At 41.1% G+C, this 16,724-nt stretch overlaps 1 protein-coding gene across 3 annotated transcripts in view; it reads left to right on the top strand.

The window, feature by feature from the left end:
• CARD11 (caspase recruitment domain family member 11) overlaps positions 1–15,562 on the top strand; it is a 47,812-nt gene extending 32,250 nt beyond the window's left edge. For 2 of the 3 annotated variants that reach the window (XM_049791467.1, XM_049791466.1), the window contains exons 12-24: positions 689–792; positions 3,517–3,569; positions 4,380–4,512; positions 5,084–5,285; positions 6,135–6,261; positions 7,386–7,626; positions 8,040–8,136; positions 9,194–9,289; positions 10,238–10,370; positions 10,920–11,099; positions 12,253–12,377; positions 13,220–13,335; positions 13,896–15,562. In XM_049791467.1, coding sequence (XP_049647424.1) covers positions 689–792; positions 3,517–3,569; positions 4,380–4,512; positions 5,084–5,285; positions 6,135–6,261; positions 7,386–7,626; positions 8,040–8,136; positions 9,194–9,289; positions 10,238–10,370; positions 10,920–11,099; positions 12,253–12,377; positions 13,220–13,335; positions 13,896–14,100 — 1,812 coding nt within the window. In that variant the 3' untranslated portion in view covers positions 14,101–15,562. Of the gene's footprint in view, positions 1–688; positions 793–3,516; positions 3,570–4,379; positions 4,513–5,083; positions 5,286–6,134; positions 6,262–7,385; positions 7,627–8,039; positions 8,137–9,193; positions 9,290–10,237; positions 10,371–10,919; positions 11,100–11,520; positions 12,378–13,219; positions 13,336–13,895 lie in introns of those variants that run through there. The other variant, XM_049791468.1, reaches the window with a different exon arrangement.
• The last annotated feature ends 1,162 nt before the right edge of the window (positions 15,563–16,724 follow it).

Here is a 16,724-nt window from a genome sequence, read left to right as displayed (position 1 = left end):
GAGCACTGACACAGCAGGACAAGCAGACAGAGAGAGTGCTCTTGCAGAGTGTTAATAACAAAGAACAAAACATCTTTCTAGAACACCATGAAGAATGCTGCCCCCAGGAAATTAAAATTATACCCAAGAATAGCCAGGAAAGTACTCCCTGCCACTCGTAATAAGCTTAGCAGGGTTAGGAATATTCTTTGGAATATCTGTTGGATATTTAGATGACTTATATTGTCTTCCCTCTAGCACAATTCAGAGTTTAGTTTCCAGTGTACTAGATTAATAATTTAATGTATGGAGTTCTGTATTTTTCTTCCTCATTACCACTATTTATGTATATAAGTATACATACTTTCCGCTTTTCATCCTCTTCCTCCTATATGTCAGCTGTGCAACACAGAAGCCACACATCAGGGGTAAAGTTAAAATTGTTTGGTAAATCAGCCAGTCATGTGGTCACAGAAAGAGGTACTGTGCCAACAGACAAGCTGTGCATATTGCTAAAATACTGGAATACATTAATACGAATACTCCTGTGTGTAGCATTCTGCACATCTAGAATTAATTTTTCTTAATGTTGTGTGTGCTTCACAGTGCAGAGTACCACTGGCAAGCTAGCAGGCTAATGCTTCTGTAAGTTAGAAATGATAGCACATTTAAGACAGATAACCTTTCTGTTACTTTTGTTTTTTAAAAGCAAACCCTGAGAAGTCGCAATGACAGTATCATGTCTACCACTCCTGAACCTCCAGGAAATGATTCCATAGTCCGGCGTTGCAAAGAGGATGCCCCTCACTGCAGGTAGGTAGCCACGCTGGTGAAATATGCGGGGAAGCTGTTGTCACAAGGAGGAGGTAAAAAGGGCCGTAGATGTCCTTGTGTCTGTCTCTAGTTGGAGAGGTTCTATTAGGCAGCAGGACTAACTCGCTGAACTTCTCCAGGCTGCAGTCCTTCATCCCTCGTTTTGTCCAAAACACTCAGGAGTCTCCGATAGTTCAGCTGGGATGAATTACATGGTGATACTACTGCAGAACTGACTTTTTTAATGTCCATAACAAGAAACTACTGAAATGACCGGGCACCGATGCTACTGGAGAATGTGCTCTACCTTTGGAGACTGATGGGGCTTCACTTTTGCTTCTCAGCTCCGCGCTGCCTGTGTCTGTGTCCCTGTCCTTTCCCCCTCTCTCAAAGCCCTTCCTTCTCCTCTGTAAGCTGCCAAAATAGAGCAGAGCTGCTTGAATGTCTGTGAGGAATGGCGGGGAGAAGTGGAGGAAGGAGGCAGTTTTTGTCGGGTTCAGAACTCTATCTCAGCATAGCAATGGGGGCAGAAAGATGCATCGCCCTCCACTCCATCTTCTGCTGCATCTTCCACTTCTGTCGGGTCACAGCCCTGCGAGCAAAATCGGATCAGCTGGGGAATGGGAAATTATTGGCAGGAAGGAGAGAGACCTTGTCGGCCTCACGGTCCCCTAAATGGCACTGACCCCTTTTAGAAAAGGTTTATAGCAATGCAATACTTGGACAATACTGTTTTGGTGCTGGTGTCAATAGTATCAGTGTTTGTATCAGAAATATCAGAAGATAGAAGTACACTCCCTAAGGATCTCAAGCAGAAGAAGAAAAAAACAAAGCCCAAGCAAACAAGTTTAGAAGAAAGCAATATATGTGGAGTGTGGAGATCTTTATTAGATCTATTTTTTGGATCTAATCTTTATGAGAACTTTATATTTTTAATGCTTTTCAAAACAAACTCATCTCTGGCAGACTGCCACTTTTGCCTCTCTTTCTCTGTGTAAAGCTTTGCAAGACAGCTTTCCATTGAGGGCATCCTCAGCTAGTTCTCCCACATAATTTTCTAGGCTGCTGAGGATTTAGGCAGAGTTTATTCTAGTCTCCTTTAGCTTCTCCTATATTTTCCTCCAAGCCCCTTTTTAAAGTGTGTTGTGTTAATTCAAGATGGAGAAAAAGGGTTGTTTTATTAATGATTTGAATGTTTCGTGTTTCAGGTGCTTAACTTGAAAAGCCTTTAGCATGCGTGAGTATTTAAATATTTGCAGTATATTACAGAATGCAGTAAAGATTACATGGATATTATTCAACTTGTGGACTTATTTCACTACGGCTCTGACTATACCCTGTTCCATATATTAAGGCATTGGAAGATGGAGCTGTACTGAAATCCTAAAATTTTCCTCACGTTAGATACTCTTTCCCACTGGCACGTGGAAGGAAAAGGAACTGTGGAGCAAGGTCTGAATGTGGCCTTACTTCGTTGAGCTAATAATCACTGAAGTCAAGTATTTCATGTGCATGCCCAAAAGTCCACTGTAGTTATAACTTTATAATTAGCCTGCTAAGGTTTTTTTTAACTTGTTGGTGAACATAATCCAAAGTAATTGCTATTTGCATGCCAAGTTGCAGGTTTCACAGTTCATCTTATCTTGATTTGTGTGGGAAAAAAGTGAGATCATAATTTAACATAGGAAAAGGTATATTATTTCCCTGCTTATGCATGGTATAACAATAGCTGATTCTCCCCAGACTGGCTGCAAAAATTCACCCTTCACCTGAAGCCAAATATGAGGAATATCAGCTCCACAGGAGACCTACAAATCATTCTGAATGGGGAAAAAAACAAGCTGTTATTTAAACAGCTTTGCAACCAAAGGACAAGCTTTAATGAAGTCCTTCTAGTGAAGCAGACAGATCACTCACTTGGCTGGATATTCCCAATATCCCTTTAAGAACAAAATGTTGGTGAATTTTAACTGTTTGTTTTTAAAGCCAACACATCTAGTCACCCTTAACAGGAAAGTTTGTGTCAGTGGAAGCTGGACTGGGACCAGAGCTGTGGCATAAGAGTGTTTGTGGAAAAGCTTGGTGCACCTTGCCATTCTGTTACTGTAGGTATCTGAGTAACCGTGCGAGGTACCATTAAGCCGTTAAAAAATGCTTCAAGTACCTTAAATCAAGCAGGTAAATTGCTCCTTTACTGCTGCACCTCAGTCACTTCCTTTGCATTCACTCTGTCCATCAGTGAGCTTCTGACATTTTTGATCTATCATGGAAAAAAACCCATGCCGCAATATATATATAGTAGGCATTATGCAACCATTTATCTCAGCGCTGAAGCAGGTGTGGTGCAAGTCACGCATATGAGACCATCTGTCAGCAGCTTCCCTTTGTCTTCAGCAAAATCTTCATTCCCTCACTGCTGTTAGCAATTCTTCCTTCTGAACCTCCTTGCTGCTTCACAGGCTTCCCATGTCGGCTGACACATATTGTCTTCCTGCCATCTTCCTACACCTTCCCTGGGCCCACAAGTATGTTACTTGCTTATTTTTTTGCAGCTGTGCCATTGTCTGATGCAACACCTCCAACATCATTCTTTTTCACAGAAAGTGTTCCTCCTTCAGAACTTAATGAAATCTGCTGAAGTTGGAAAGCTGCTGCAAACTGGAAAGTGAACAGCTTTCTCTCTCTCTCTCTCTGCATTCTCATGCTTTGTTGTTTTAATTTCAGCCTGGTTGAAGAGGACAATGACAGCTTTGGATATGATGCTTTGGAGCTAGATGGTAAGCAAGAGGATATAATGTATACAGTTTAACTATGAGATCTATGTGATTAGCTCACCAGCTACAGATATTGTCAAATAATCAACTCCTGGTCTAAATAAGGTGAGACATAAAGTCTGAGCAAAAATCAAGTCCGTTCATTGTAACAAGAAAACAAAGGGTCAAATAGTGGTGAGAATAAGAAAGCAGTTATTCCTGAAGAGCTAAGTGGGAGAAGGATTAGACTGAATGAATAGATGGAGGGTGCTTGGCTGAGCTTTGCAGGTTGATAAGAAGACCTCCAGCCTTAAAATGAGGAAAGCATCAAACTGAGAGGGGAAACACTAAAGAAGACAGAGCCAGACTCTTCTCAGTGCTACCCAATGAAAGGAGCAAAGGCAATGGGCACAAACTAAAGAACAAGCAATTCCATTTAAACAGAAAAAAAAAAAAAGCTTTCTTACTGTGAGGGTGGTAAAACACTGGAACGGGGTAGTCCAGAGAGGTTCACTAGTCTCCATCCTTGGAGATACTCAAAACCCAACTGGACAAGTCCTGAGCCATCTCCTCTAGCTGACCATGCTTTGAGCAGGGGGCTTGACTAGACAGTCTCCAGAGGTCCCTTCCAACTTGCTGTTCTGTGAGAGTGATCAGGTAGGTCTGGTAAGCACGAACGGCATTCCTTGCCATGGGCTGTGGACATGAACCATGCCTCTGCATCAGGAATGTCCTCCTTCAGCTTTGGCTGGGATGAGTCCAACATTCATTTTCCCCTTTTCCCTCTTTGTCACTCTATCTGGGACTCATTTTCATTCTTGTTACTCTTTTCAGATGACAGTCATGACAGGCAGTCACATGGAGCTCCTTCAGTGCACTCTTCCTCTTCTTCTCATCAGTCAGAAGGCCTGGATGCCTATGAGCTTGAGCATGTCAACTCCATATTTAGAAAGTTCTCTCTGGAAAGGTATTTGGGATGCCAGTTTACCTACCTGAAACAGAGACTGAAGGGAAAGGCTACTATGGTAGAAATCCTCCATTTAACTATTAGTTGCTGAAGATATAATGGCAGGAATATGATGTCACAAGTTGTTATTTGACACATATATCTCATGATACTGTGCTAAGTCTTTACTTCTTTATATCGGCAGCAGTATAACATGTTATTTTGGAACCCTTTCATATCCTGTAAACCAATGAAGATCATCCTAAAATTTCAAAACCTTCAAGGCAGACAAAATGTTCTAGAGGCCTAAATTTATCCTTATGATCTTGTTATCTTGCTGCCACAGGTTGCTAGGTGAGGTAGTTATACATCTGAGTTATTCAGTCATGTCAGAGCACTTGAAGCTATCCAGATGCTCTTATCCAGAACTCATGCAGTAATGAGAAGGATTTCTTTTAGAGTTCTTAGATCCTAGTGCTTGATACCACTAAAAGTTTATTTATATGTCTCTCATTTATCATGCATGCTTTTAAGTCCGGAGCAGTAGCTACAAGCTGAGATAACTAACTGTTACTTCCTTTCGTGAACACAGACCTTTTCGTCCCTCTGTCACATCTGTTGGTCGCATTAGAAACTCCTGCCATACTATCCAGCGCGTAACACTGAATGGAGACAGTCTCAATTCGGAAATCACCCTGGTTGGGGGTAATGATAAAGGGAGCTTCATTAGCTCTGTCAAGACAGGATCACTTGCAGAGAAAGCAGGCCTTCGAGAGGGACACCAAATCCTACTGGTGAGCAGAAAATCATCAACAAACAGTACTGGGTGTCTGTCCACCTACAAGCATGCACACTCACCACAATACTTTCCTTTGTTTCTTCTTTCATCTTGTATTAATGACAAAGCATATGAATCATGCAGAAGAAATTCTGCTGTTCGCTAAGAAAATACGGGAGAGTAGTATTTACAGGCATACACACACTCATATGTGCTTTACAGTAGCTCTATATGGAAGAGATTAGAGCAACCGATGCTTTATTTAGTACTGTATTGTATAGTGCAGCCCCTTTGAAAAGACTAGAATGGGATTTGCTCTCAACTTCCTAGTACTTTCCTGCCTGAAAGGCAGTTCATGCTACTTAGCTTAGCATGATGACTCCTGAACCATTCTTTAGAGTGGCCTGTCTTGGGACTGGACATGTTATGAACACAAATGGATACAGCTGCAATATGAATGCAAAGAAGGGCTGTACAGCTGCATGGCTGTCCCTGGCATCGCATAAGCAGGAGTTCAACAGTGCTTCTGCTAAATTGCTCTTTGCTTAGTTTTCTCTCCATTGCCAATGTTCCCAAACCATTTTCCTATTAAAATGCCTCCATGGGGAAGAAAACACCACAACTTATATTCCTGCACTACTTACTACTGGGACGCCTGGGATTGTCAAAGAGCTGCAATTCTGTTGACAGCTAGCATTCCTAATTTGAGAGAAAAGAAATTAAATAATTAGAATGTAATCTGCATCCTGATAGCAAAGTATCTGCATTGTTTAATCAGAAAAAGATTATGCCACTTAAAAAAGATGGTATAATTGACTTAGAGATTGAACCTGCACTGGAGAGTTAATATTTCTTTCATGTCTAGTTGGAGGGCTGCATCAAAGGGGAAAATCAGAGTGTTCCCTTGGATACTTGCACAAAGGAAGAAGTTCACTGGACAATTCAGAGGTGTAGTGGTCCAGTAACACTCCAGTATAAATCAAATCATGAAGGTAAGACCAAAAGTATTTCTCATCTCAAATCATCCCAGGTCTATTATACTAACTTGTCTGGATGAGAATCACAGAACTGGAATAGCCTTTGTATTGGTATAAATCTGAAGCATGCCCACTGGTGCTAATTATAGCTACTCTGTGTAACTGCTCCAGGTTTTAGCTTTGTGACTGAGAACAAAAAAAGCTCATATCCTTGTCGCTACAGGACTCTAAAGAATTTACATGGTGGGCCAATAATGACATGACACAAAACACATTCAAGCTTATTTTTATGTACAGTTTTCTGTAATACAATGTGGTGAGCTGAATCATCTTTATCCAGCTGAAGTCAATTTAGCATTTACCTGATGGAGTTGCCCCGTTTATTACCTTTGTGGCTTTATCTTATCTTTAACAGCTGGAGTTCATGTGTGGTGAACAGAATTTGATTTTAGTGTTCACAGCCTGTAATGATAATTTCAGGTTATGGATCAAAAATTACATTCCAAAATCCATTTTTTACTGGTGTATATAAATTTGTGGGTTGGTTGTGTTTTTTTTTTAATGCCGGTTAGAGAATTTCAGCTGCATAGATCACACAGGAAGTGATGTCTTTGATTTTCTTTGATGTTTTCAAAGGTAGGAAAGGCTATTGCAATTTTTTCTGAGCACCACTTACCTGCAGATATAGCATGTTATAGATTGTGGGAGTGCCAATTAGAGCTAATAATAAAGGGAATAGCTTGTCATTGAAATTGGTGGCAGAACTCAAGCTGTACTTACAGGATAGAGCTACGGCTGTGTCTGCGTCTTTGCTGACAAGTTCTCCGTTTCACAGGTCATGTGTGGAGTACTGAAAATGGAGTTACCTAAAAGTATCATTACTATAAGAATATTCTCACAGATTCTGATACCAGCAGCGTGAGCTGTTTCTGAATCAACGCCCCGTTAGTGTCTTCAAGGCGCAGGCCCGTTAACCTTGTTGTAACTAGTGTAACGAGCACCCTGGAAGTATAAATGCCCTCTCGGAGGGGCCTCAGAAGTTTGTGCTGTGTGCTTTCCCCAGAGGATGCCCAGGAATGCAGGAATACTGAGCTTTGACCGGTAGCAATCACGCTTCACCCCTTCCTTCGCTGCTGCAGGTTACCGCAAACTGCTGTCGGAACTGGAAGAAGGGCTGATCACGTCGGGGGACTCGTTTCATATCCGCTTGAACCTGAACATCTCCAGCCAGCTGGACTGCTGTTCCCTGTCAGTGAAATGTGATGAGATTGTTCATATTCTCGACACCATGTACCAGGGGAGGTGCGAGTGGCTGTGTGCCAGAGTTGATCCGTTCACCGACAGGGACCTGGAAATGGGGACCATTCCCAGCTACAGCAGGTGAGTGTAGTGCTGAGTGGCCACAGCTGAGAGCAGTGGTTCTGTAAACAGGGAAATTCATAGCTGCTGTAAGGAAAGAGGTATATGTCTTAATTTTTGAGATAAGGCCTGGTGATGTTAAACTGTAATATGAGCTATAAAGCTTTAAAAAGGAGACTCCAGATGTTACCTGAAAGAATAATGCAGGTTTCTCAAAAAGTATCATAGGAAAATATGCCGTGGAGATTCTTTAATCCTTAACTGCACTGCAGTCCTACTCATTATTTTGTTCCTGCATTTACTGTGTGGTTCAGTCGGTCCTCACTGCTATTTCTATTTAATCTTTTCTGTAGGCACAGACCCATTGCAATCCAGCTTTCTTCACAGTGGTTTCAAAGATATCTTGATCTATGTGATTCCTTCTTTCCTTTCAGAGCCCAGCAACTTCTTTTGGTGAAGCTGCAGCGGCTGATGCACAGAGGAAGCAGAGATGAGACAGAAGGCTCATATAATACCCTTCGGGCACTCCGGGTAAGTGTCTACAAACAAGGTCACTGCTACTTGTTGGTCATTGTTGATTCTACAGAAAGTCCTGTTTACACTCTATGTGGGTTTTGATTGTGTGAGGCAATGGGCACCTTAAGTTTGCTTTAAATAATAGTGTCCCTGGCAATGGCCCTAGCTCTGGCACACTATTAACCCTTCCAGCTATGAGGGAGTACACTTTAAAAGTCTAATATATGTTCTGTGTCTTAGTTAATCCTTTTCATTCTTCTCTGCCTGTAAGCCTCTACTGCATCTTCATATCCACGTGAGGAAGAAGCTGTGTCCTTGGACTTAATAATCAGAATTATTTCTCTCCTACTGTGAGCAAGCATCTAATTCACAGAGCTATCATTGTCCCACATTAGAAAGACCTGTCTCTTCCAACCTACATGCTATGCAGAGAAGTGGGATTGTCAGGTCTTCACACACAACAGCCCTGCTGATTTCTCCTTTCCCTCAATGGAAGTAATTTGCTTTTTCTTTCTTTAGACCCAAGAATTCCATCTTTACATAATTAAAAACTAACTTCCTGATATATTAGTTACTGTAAGTTATTTTTAGAGCTTGGGAGACATATATGCTTCTAACATTTGCAGAGATACAGTAGCCAGGGCTTGTATTTGATTTCAATCAAGGTTAAGTGTCACACATTCCTTCTGTACTCCAGTCCCCACTGATCAAAGGGACAAAGATCACTGGCAGAGATGCTAATGAAAGCAAAATTTTTGCATGCTATTTCTTGGTGCAGAAATTACTCTTTCATAAGCTGTGGAGAGCAGTCTCCTGTGAAGAAAGGAATGTGGAAGAGCAGTAACAGAAACCGTGTTTCTCAGTGTAGGCCATGCTATGGCTACAGTTTGCTTAGAGCATTGTATTTGGGACAGATATCATTCAATTACTATCCCTTTTATTGGAAATATAAAATACCTGCTTTTGCTTGTTCTGTTTCTTGAATGCTGTGATTTTAAAAAAAAAAAAAAAAAAAAGAAAGAAAGAAAAAAAGAGGGAGGGAATGAAAAAATCCTGTGTTATTTTTTACTAGAATACATTGCAGCCAGAGGAGCCTGCCCCACAGAACGACCCGAAAGCCAGCCCTCGCCTATCCAGAGCAAGCTTTCTTTTGGGCCAAATATTACAGGTAATAAAGTTCAAATCCTCAATGAAATGTCTGAAATAGTGGGTCTGAACAGCAGATATTCTCAGGTTATCCTAATTTCCTCAGAAACCCCACCTCAGGTTTAGAGTTTCTATCAGGATTTATTCCTATCAAAAAGAGATTTAATATATGAAAAAGATTAATAGGTTGTGTTTTCTAACTGCTCTTGTGATGTGGGGTGTTTATTTTTAAGTGCCTGCCTTCCATTACTGACGTAGCTTGATGAATCAAACATGTCTGCCATCGTGCTGAAATGTGTTTTGCTTGAACCATAAGGACAAATCCAGTGGGCTAGACCAAATCCCCAAGTCTCTGTGAGATAAGGTTCCATCAGAAAATAGTCTTCTAATTGTAGGTCAGTGACTCTGCGCAAGACAGAGATTGTGTGGGTGAAAGATAAAGTCTTGTGAAGGAAGATGGTTGTGAAGGTTAGCAAATACACAGGAGGACGAATTAATATTTGGATAAAGGAATAGTTGGGTGGATGGGGAATGAAAGCATGAAGCCTATTTCTTACTGTAAAAATGTGCCATTTGGGAGGTTTTAAGTCTCTCTGGTACGGCAAAGAAAAGGCAGAGGTTTGGGTACAACCTGTGATACATATGTGCAAATACTCAGAGTGCATATGTTACTCTGCTGTGGACACATCAGTGCTTGTACTGGTGAGAGCAGGAAGCTCTGCGAAGAAAAAAACATGCCGCTTAAGAGCAGAGAACAAAATAAGAAATCCCAAAGGGGATTAACAAAAGCTGTGAATCAGATCTATGATATTTAAAGAGCCTTAGAATTCAGTCAGCAGATCCACGGAGTCTTGTCTTTGATAGACATAGGTAATTCAGATCTCGTAGATAACAAGTCTGGGCTGACCAATACGTGGGAGAATAAAGAATGTGAGAAATGAGGGTCAAATCTCTTTGTTCACCTTTTCAGTTTGTCAGTAGGTCTGAAAACAAATATAAGCGTATGAATAGCAATGAGCGTGTCCGTATCGTCACTGGCTGCCCCTCTGGTCTGGCACGGACCTCATCTGAAGCAAAGAAGCCATTGCCTGATAAACTGGAAGGTATGGATATAAAATAGTACACATGTGGCACTGATATAAAGACCTAGATAAAGGTCTACATAACAGCATGGCTGTGAAAAATGTCATAGATCTTTCCTATTAGTAGCACCTGTGGTCCGCTCTGTGCAAAAATTTGACAGCATCGGTGACCAAAACTGATTTTGCTAAAAGTGCTTGAGGCACTAAGCCTTCGTGAGCAGGTTTAGGACACTGAAACTTCCTGTTTGGTCGGCAGTTCTTCCTAGGTGGTTTCTTGCTCTTTGTCCAAAAACATTTAACTCAAAGTAAGTCAAGCTAATAAGCAGAAAGATTCTCCAAGCAAGTGTCCTGTGAAACTATGAAATAATCTCTTGAAAGCAAAAGGCACTTGAATTCTTTAGTATTAGGTTGGACGTCATACTACTGCATATATAGTAAAGACAACCCTGACAAAAGAGAAGGGAGGACCAGTATGACTAACCATGTCATTTCTTGTTCATGTGTTTCTCCTTTTTCTCCAAATACTGATGGAGAGGAAACCAGAGGATAAATGTCTTGTTCTTTATTCAGATTTGGATTCCGAAAGTGAAATCAATAAGAGGCTCAGTCTGATCCCTTATAGCTTGGTGAGACCGATCCACTGTGAGCGCAGGCGCCCTGTACTTTTCACTCCCACCATGCTTGCCAAGACCTTGGTACAGAAGCTTCTCAACTCTGGAGGTGCCCTGGAATTCAACATATGCAAGCCAGGTAATGGGATAAGAGAGGACCATGAGTGTTAACCTTCAATGTTGGAAAGATGAACATATATATGCGTGCACACGTAGGGGCATACACATGCGATAGTTGCTTGCGGTACTTCAAGTCATATCAGAGTGATGCGTAGCTATAAATCCTGCTTCTTGAGAATATCTGGGATATTTGAATGTTTTTGAGACAGCTAGTGCACATGGTTATGAGATTCTGTGTCTATGAATATTATCCATGTGTATGCTGTGTGGTTGCTAGGATGCCCCTGAGAGACTGAAATGCTGTGAGTGCTCTTTCTGTTTGCATACTGTTTGCATACTGCATATCTAGGCAATGTGAAATTTTGATTAATTTGTTTCTAGTATTTGCTATTATGAGGAATATCTTCCCTAGAGCAACGTTAGGTTTCTATCTCATCCAGGGCTGTGAAGATTGTGCATTTGATCTACTCGAAAGACTGATTTTCTTCCATGCTAAGTATTTACTATTAAAACAATATGCAGTACTGTGATTGCTGTAGGGCAGGATTGTATACAACACAGCATTAAACATAGCTGACGTTTCATTTTTACGCTAATATTGAATACCCACCGCATATTATGCAGTCTTACAGTTATCCAGACAGAGAAACTGAAAAGTTAAGTATTATAATAAATATCCCCTGTCTTGCAACATAAAACAAAAGCTTTGATGTAGAGCTGCAATTCACAAGGGGGCCAGTATCACACATTGCAACCTAAGCCAAATTTTTTGAAACTTTAAACACAAATGTTGGAACACTAAATCCTTGTTTTAGGAGCCTATACTGAACAGACCTTATTTTTTTAGCACTTCTCAGCATCCTCCAGCCCTGAAATGTTACTAGTAACATTAGGTGCTGGAATTGTATTTACTGTTTTAATTTAATGCCTTCATAGTGTGGTAGTAATTGCCCAAGGACTCATTGGTGCAGGATATAGCTGAGATGCTCAGCTGTGATCAGATTAGGTTTTAATTGAATTCAATGGAAGAAATGAGGCAGCTGTTAAGACAATTCATTGCTCGTCTTCTTTCTCTGAACCATCCTTACATCCTATGTGAAGTACTATGGATAGTTTTGCAGGTGTGCTGCCGTTGTAATCTTGATTTCGTCCTCGTCCACATCTCTTTCCAGATATTGTAACAAAGGAAGAGTTCTTAAGGAAGCAAAGAACAGAGACTATCATCTTCAGCAGAGAAAAGAATCTGAACACATATGAATGTATTGTACCTGCCAATATTGAGGCTGTCACTGCTAAGGTGCTTAGAGTACTCTGTATCCCTTCGATAGGCTGTCTGTGAATTTGTCTGCAATGTGTGTTTCTTCTTGAATAAGAGACTGACCAATTTACAGTTGCATGTTCTCTTTCTTGCCCGCTTTCAATCTTAGATTTGTATTTATTCCCCCAAATGGCTTTTATTTGTGCTCTTGCTTTTCCTTTTCTTTTTCATCCTCAGCCATATCCTTTTATAGTCTTGCTCCTTCCCTGTGATGACCCACATTGATGCAGCAAAACATTCTTTCATTTTCTATGCTCCATACCTTATTCAGTTCCTTTTCATATCATAAGTATATATGAATGTGCGAGAGAGTAAGAGATACAAGGACCTAGACAAAAGAAAGGATAGCCTGAAACACAGACATGGGGGCGTACAGTACAAAGATAACAATGTCAAAGACAGAGATCTTATATCAAGTAGAGTAGATTTGATGCACAGCATGGAAAAAGGGAGAATTAAAGTGATGTTCTTTTCTCTCACAAGTAGTTGCAGTAGATGTTCTCTCTGAACAAAGAGCAAGTGTGTGTGTTTGTGTGTATATGTAAAACTAGTATTTTATCATACTCTTCATCTTTAGATCAAACCATTTCTATTTTGAACCTTTTCAGAAAGCTATTAAGCTCAGCTGTTATTTGACTGACTAGTTTTAAACCAGTAGGAGGAGTTTGGACTTTAAATGTATATTTGATTAAAAGGTTTTAAATCCGTACAGTGGTAAATGGAGAGCTTTTCAGCTGACCCCATAGGGTGTGGATACCTTTATCTTGAGATTCCACAGCAGTGAATGTTCCTTTGTGACACTGTTATGACTTTGTTTTTAGAACAAGCATTGTCTCCTGGAAGCTGGAATAAGCTGCACAAAGGATTTAATCAAAGCCAAGATATATCCTATTGTTCTCTTTATCAGAGTCTCAGAGAAAAACATCAAGAGGTTCAGGTAACATATCAAACCTTTTGCATATTTGATATTCTGTCTTATTCAGTGAATAATTTTCGAGTCTAATAATGTTCTCACTGAGAGAAATAAAGAACCTTTTCTCTCTTCATCTGGTGCTTCTATGTGCACTATTTCCTCCCGTGACTCCTCCCTGAAATCTTACAACCGGAGAAAGTAGGAATTCCCTAAATCTAGCACTCTTTCACTGTCACTGATAGCAATGAGCATTGTGAGAGGATGAGGCTGAAGAATCTGTGGTTTTCTCCATGCTCAGCACTCCCACAGCATTTCTTAAGGTAATGCTAGCTGGAAGAGGAAAGCTCATAAACACTTGCACTCTCCCTACATTCGATCCTTTTAAATTGTTTCCCCATAGCAAATAGTTTTCCTTGGGGGCAGCACGGAGGTAAGGGGAGGATAGATGTGGAGTAGCTGTATTCTCCACTGCTTTTATTGCTTGTATATAGTCAGTAGAAAATAAATTCTTGATGGGACAGCTGGGACTACAGGATTAACTTAAAATGTAAGACATTTATTTTTGTTCTGTTCATTCGATACAGGAAATTATTGCCAAAGCCAGAGACTGAAGATGAGTTTTTACGTATGTGCCGTCTGAAGGAAAAAGAACTGGAAGCACTGCCATGTCTTTATGCCTCTGTAGAGGCAGATGCATGGAGCAGTATTGAAGATCTTATCCGAACAATAAAAGACAGGATTGGAGAAGAGCAGCGTAAAACCATCTGGATAGATGAAGATCAGCTATAAAAACCAATACGTAAAGTGGAGCTCTTTGGTGACAGAAGGACATATCCAGGTGGAGCAGGGGCTCGCAGAATTCTCTGATTCGGTGCCCAGTGCTCACTCCTGTTTCACCCTTGCTGGCTGGGGACTTTCTGCTGGCAGAATGCATGTATGGAATGGAACTGGAGCTGCGTTGAATAGCCAATGTCTCAGATGCTGGCGATCTAGGATGTGGGTCAGACCACAGCCACCACCACAACTTCTGACCCACCAGCATCTCTTAGGGGCAGCAGCTGTTCAACATGTGAGAAGGACAAAGATCTTGAGAGGGAGCTTGGGGTTATTTATTATGTTAAAAATATGGATCTCATTTGACTCATTGAAAACTTCTGATGAGACCAGATAAGTGGAATCTAAGAGGAGTAAAGCATCAGGATTGGGCTAAAGGATATGGAATTGAGATGTGCCCCCCACACCCCCTGAGGTGAGATTCTGAATATACCCAGTGAAGGAAGCTCAAGGCTGGTTGGTAGCAACAGCAACACTACCGCTGATGGCTGTAGCAGCTCGGTAGCCCTGTTTCTCCATAACCATTTTAATCAGAAGAAAATAGCTATTATTCCTGGCATTAAAATGACAATTTTCCCTTCCTTTTTAAACCCCAGTTTTATTTAACAGTTTTGCAGGTTTCCTTTGTAGTCCTGGCACTTACAGGAAAATAGACTCCACTGTCCCAGTGGCACATTAGATCTTTCCAGATCTGTCAATGTTTCATTTAGTTTATCCCTGCCTCTGCATTGTATTCATTTGTACATCTCTCGATTTTTAACATTTTTTACTTGTGGAAAATACTATGGTGCCTTCTCCAGACAACAGGTTTCTCTGTTTCTCCACTGAAATCTGTATTTCTCTACAACATCATTGCCTGCCAACATGCCTGCTCTCAACAGGAGGGACTGTTCTGAGAAGAAGAAAAGGAGAATTTCATAAGCCAGTAATCGCTGTGAGCCACTCAGTCCTTGACCTCTCTGCCGTGATTGACAGCAAGGAGACCAGCAAGCACCACACTGTGCTGTGGCCAAGTAGGATAATATTTTCAAAAGTGTGTACATGACTTAGAAGAACACATCCCATTTTCAAAAGCACTTAACTCCTCAGAGAGTTTAAGTTCCACTGATAATGAGTGGGACTTAGACTCCTAAATCTCTTCAGCCTTTTAAAATTTTTCCTCTTTACATTAGACGCTGTATTGGGACTGCCAAATTGATTCAATAAAACTGACCAGATACTAATGACTTGCACAATTGCTGATCTGAAATGCAATAAAAATTGACCTACAGATGAAGAGTTGTATACCCCATTATCCTTGGATCCTTCATTCCCTGACATATCCCTCCCTTTTAAGATGCTTTTAATAACAGATTTACCTTTGCTTCTGTGTTCATCCCAAGTTCCTCATCTTGGTGCTTCAGGCTGGCATGCAGCAGCTGGCAATAAAAAGACAAACAGAATCGAAGCAAAACATCTGGCCTGGTTGCTCTCACTAGATTAACTGCTACATTGTCTTTGCAGTGAGCTTCTGGTGTTGTGGGTGTCTCTCAGGTAGATTGGGTCAGTTCACGTTGGCTTGTGCGATTGTGCTTTTCTGCTCTTCCCTTTTATGCACGTAATTTTTTAACTAATGGTATCTTCTAGAAGTCATTTATGTCACTTTATATCTAATTTCTGCTGCTGTGTTTCTCAAATTATTAATGTTTGAAAGACTGCTCATAGCTAGCATTTCTCAGAGAGTAGCTCTTTACCTGCCCAATGCCATATGTTTGGACTGTGCAAGCAGGGGGATACTACAATTTTGCAATCTCTTTACAAAGTGCGGGCTGCATACACAATTTGCAGCTCACTCCAGGACAAAGAATAACAACCAATTGGCGTATATATAGAACAAATTGGATGATTCTTCAGAGATCCTCTGTAGCTCAAGCAGAAATAAGGAAGCATGAGTTGGAAAAGCTAAGCCTTCCAGGAGCATTTTGCATTCGTTCCTACTGTCCTGATAACGCAACCTTCTGTAACAGCTACCTGTGGTTTGTTACTGCCCCTCTTGTGACGGTTTCTGAGTCCACAGCTGAGCAATGGGAGGGCCTGTAAGAACATTTCTCAGCTGCTTCAGCAAAAAGTTCAGCCAGGTCAGTGTCAGATCCCTTCAGAAGCAACCAGCTGACTGCTCACCAGACAGAGCTCACAGAACGTCCACGTCCTACTGGCGGTGCCGCGGGGATCGGTGACATCTGGTGCAATGGCTAGAACAGATGGCTAGTGGGGCGGAGGGGATGAAGTATCTCAGGCTGCCGTGGGTGTTTCTGCAGTGATCTTCTCTTACCGCAGCTTTATTTCTGAGCCCTCTTTACAGGGACAACAGCTGTGGATGTGATTTATCTCACTTAACTTTAGACGTGGGAAAGGTATATGCCAAAGTCTAAAGGAGATTCCTCTTACAATGAATGGAGATACACCTCCAAAGAGCTATTTGTCTAACTTACTGTAGATGGCTATCTAAGGATGAGATGAATTGCCCTCTGAACTGTCTGGGGTTTTTTTCATGGGCTATGGAAAGAAACTAGAGAATTAGCCTGGCCTTTAGCTTTTTG

This window comes from Accipiter gentilis, chromosome 33 (assembly GCF_929443795.1).
Source record: "Accipiter gentilis chromosome 33, bAccGen1.1, whole genome shotgun sequence".
Taxonomy (NCBI): Eukaryota; Metazoa; Chordata; class Aves; order Accipitriformes; family Accipitridae; genus Astur; species Astur gentilis.
Note: the sequence above shows the minus strand (reverse complement) of the source record. Positions and strands in the feature narration are given on the sequence as shown.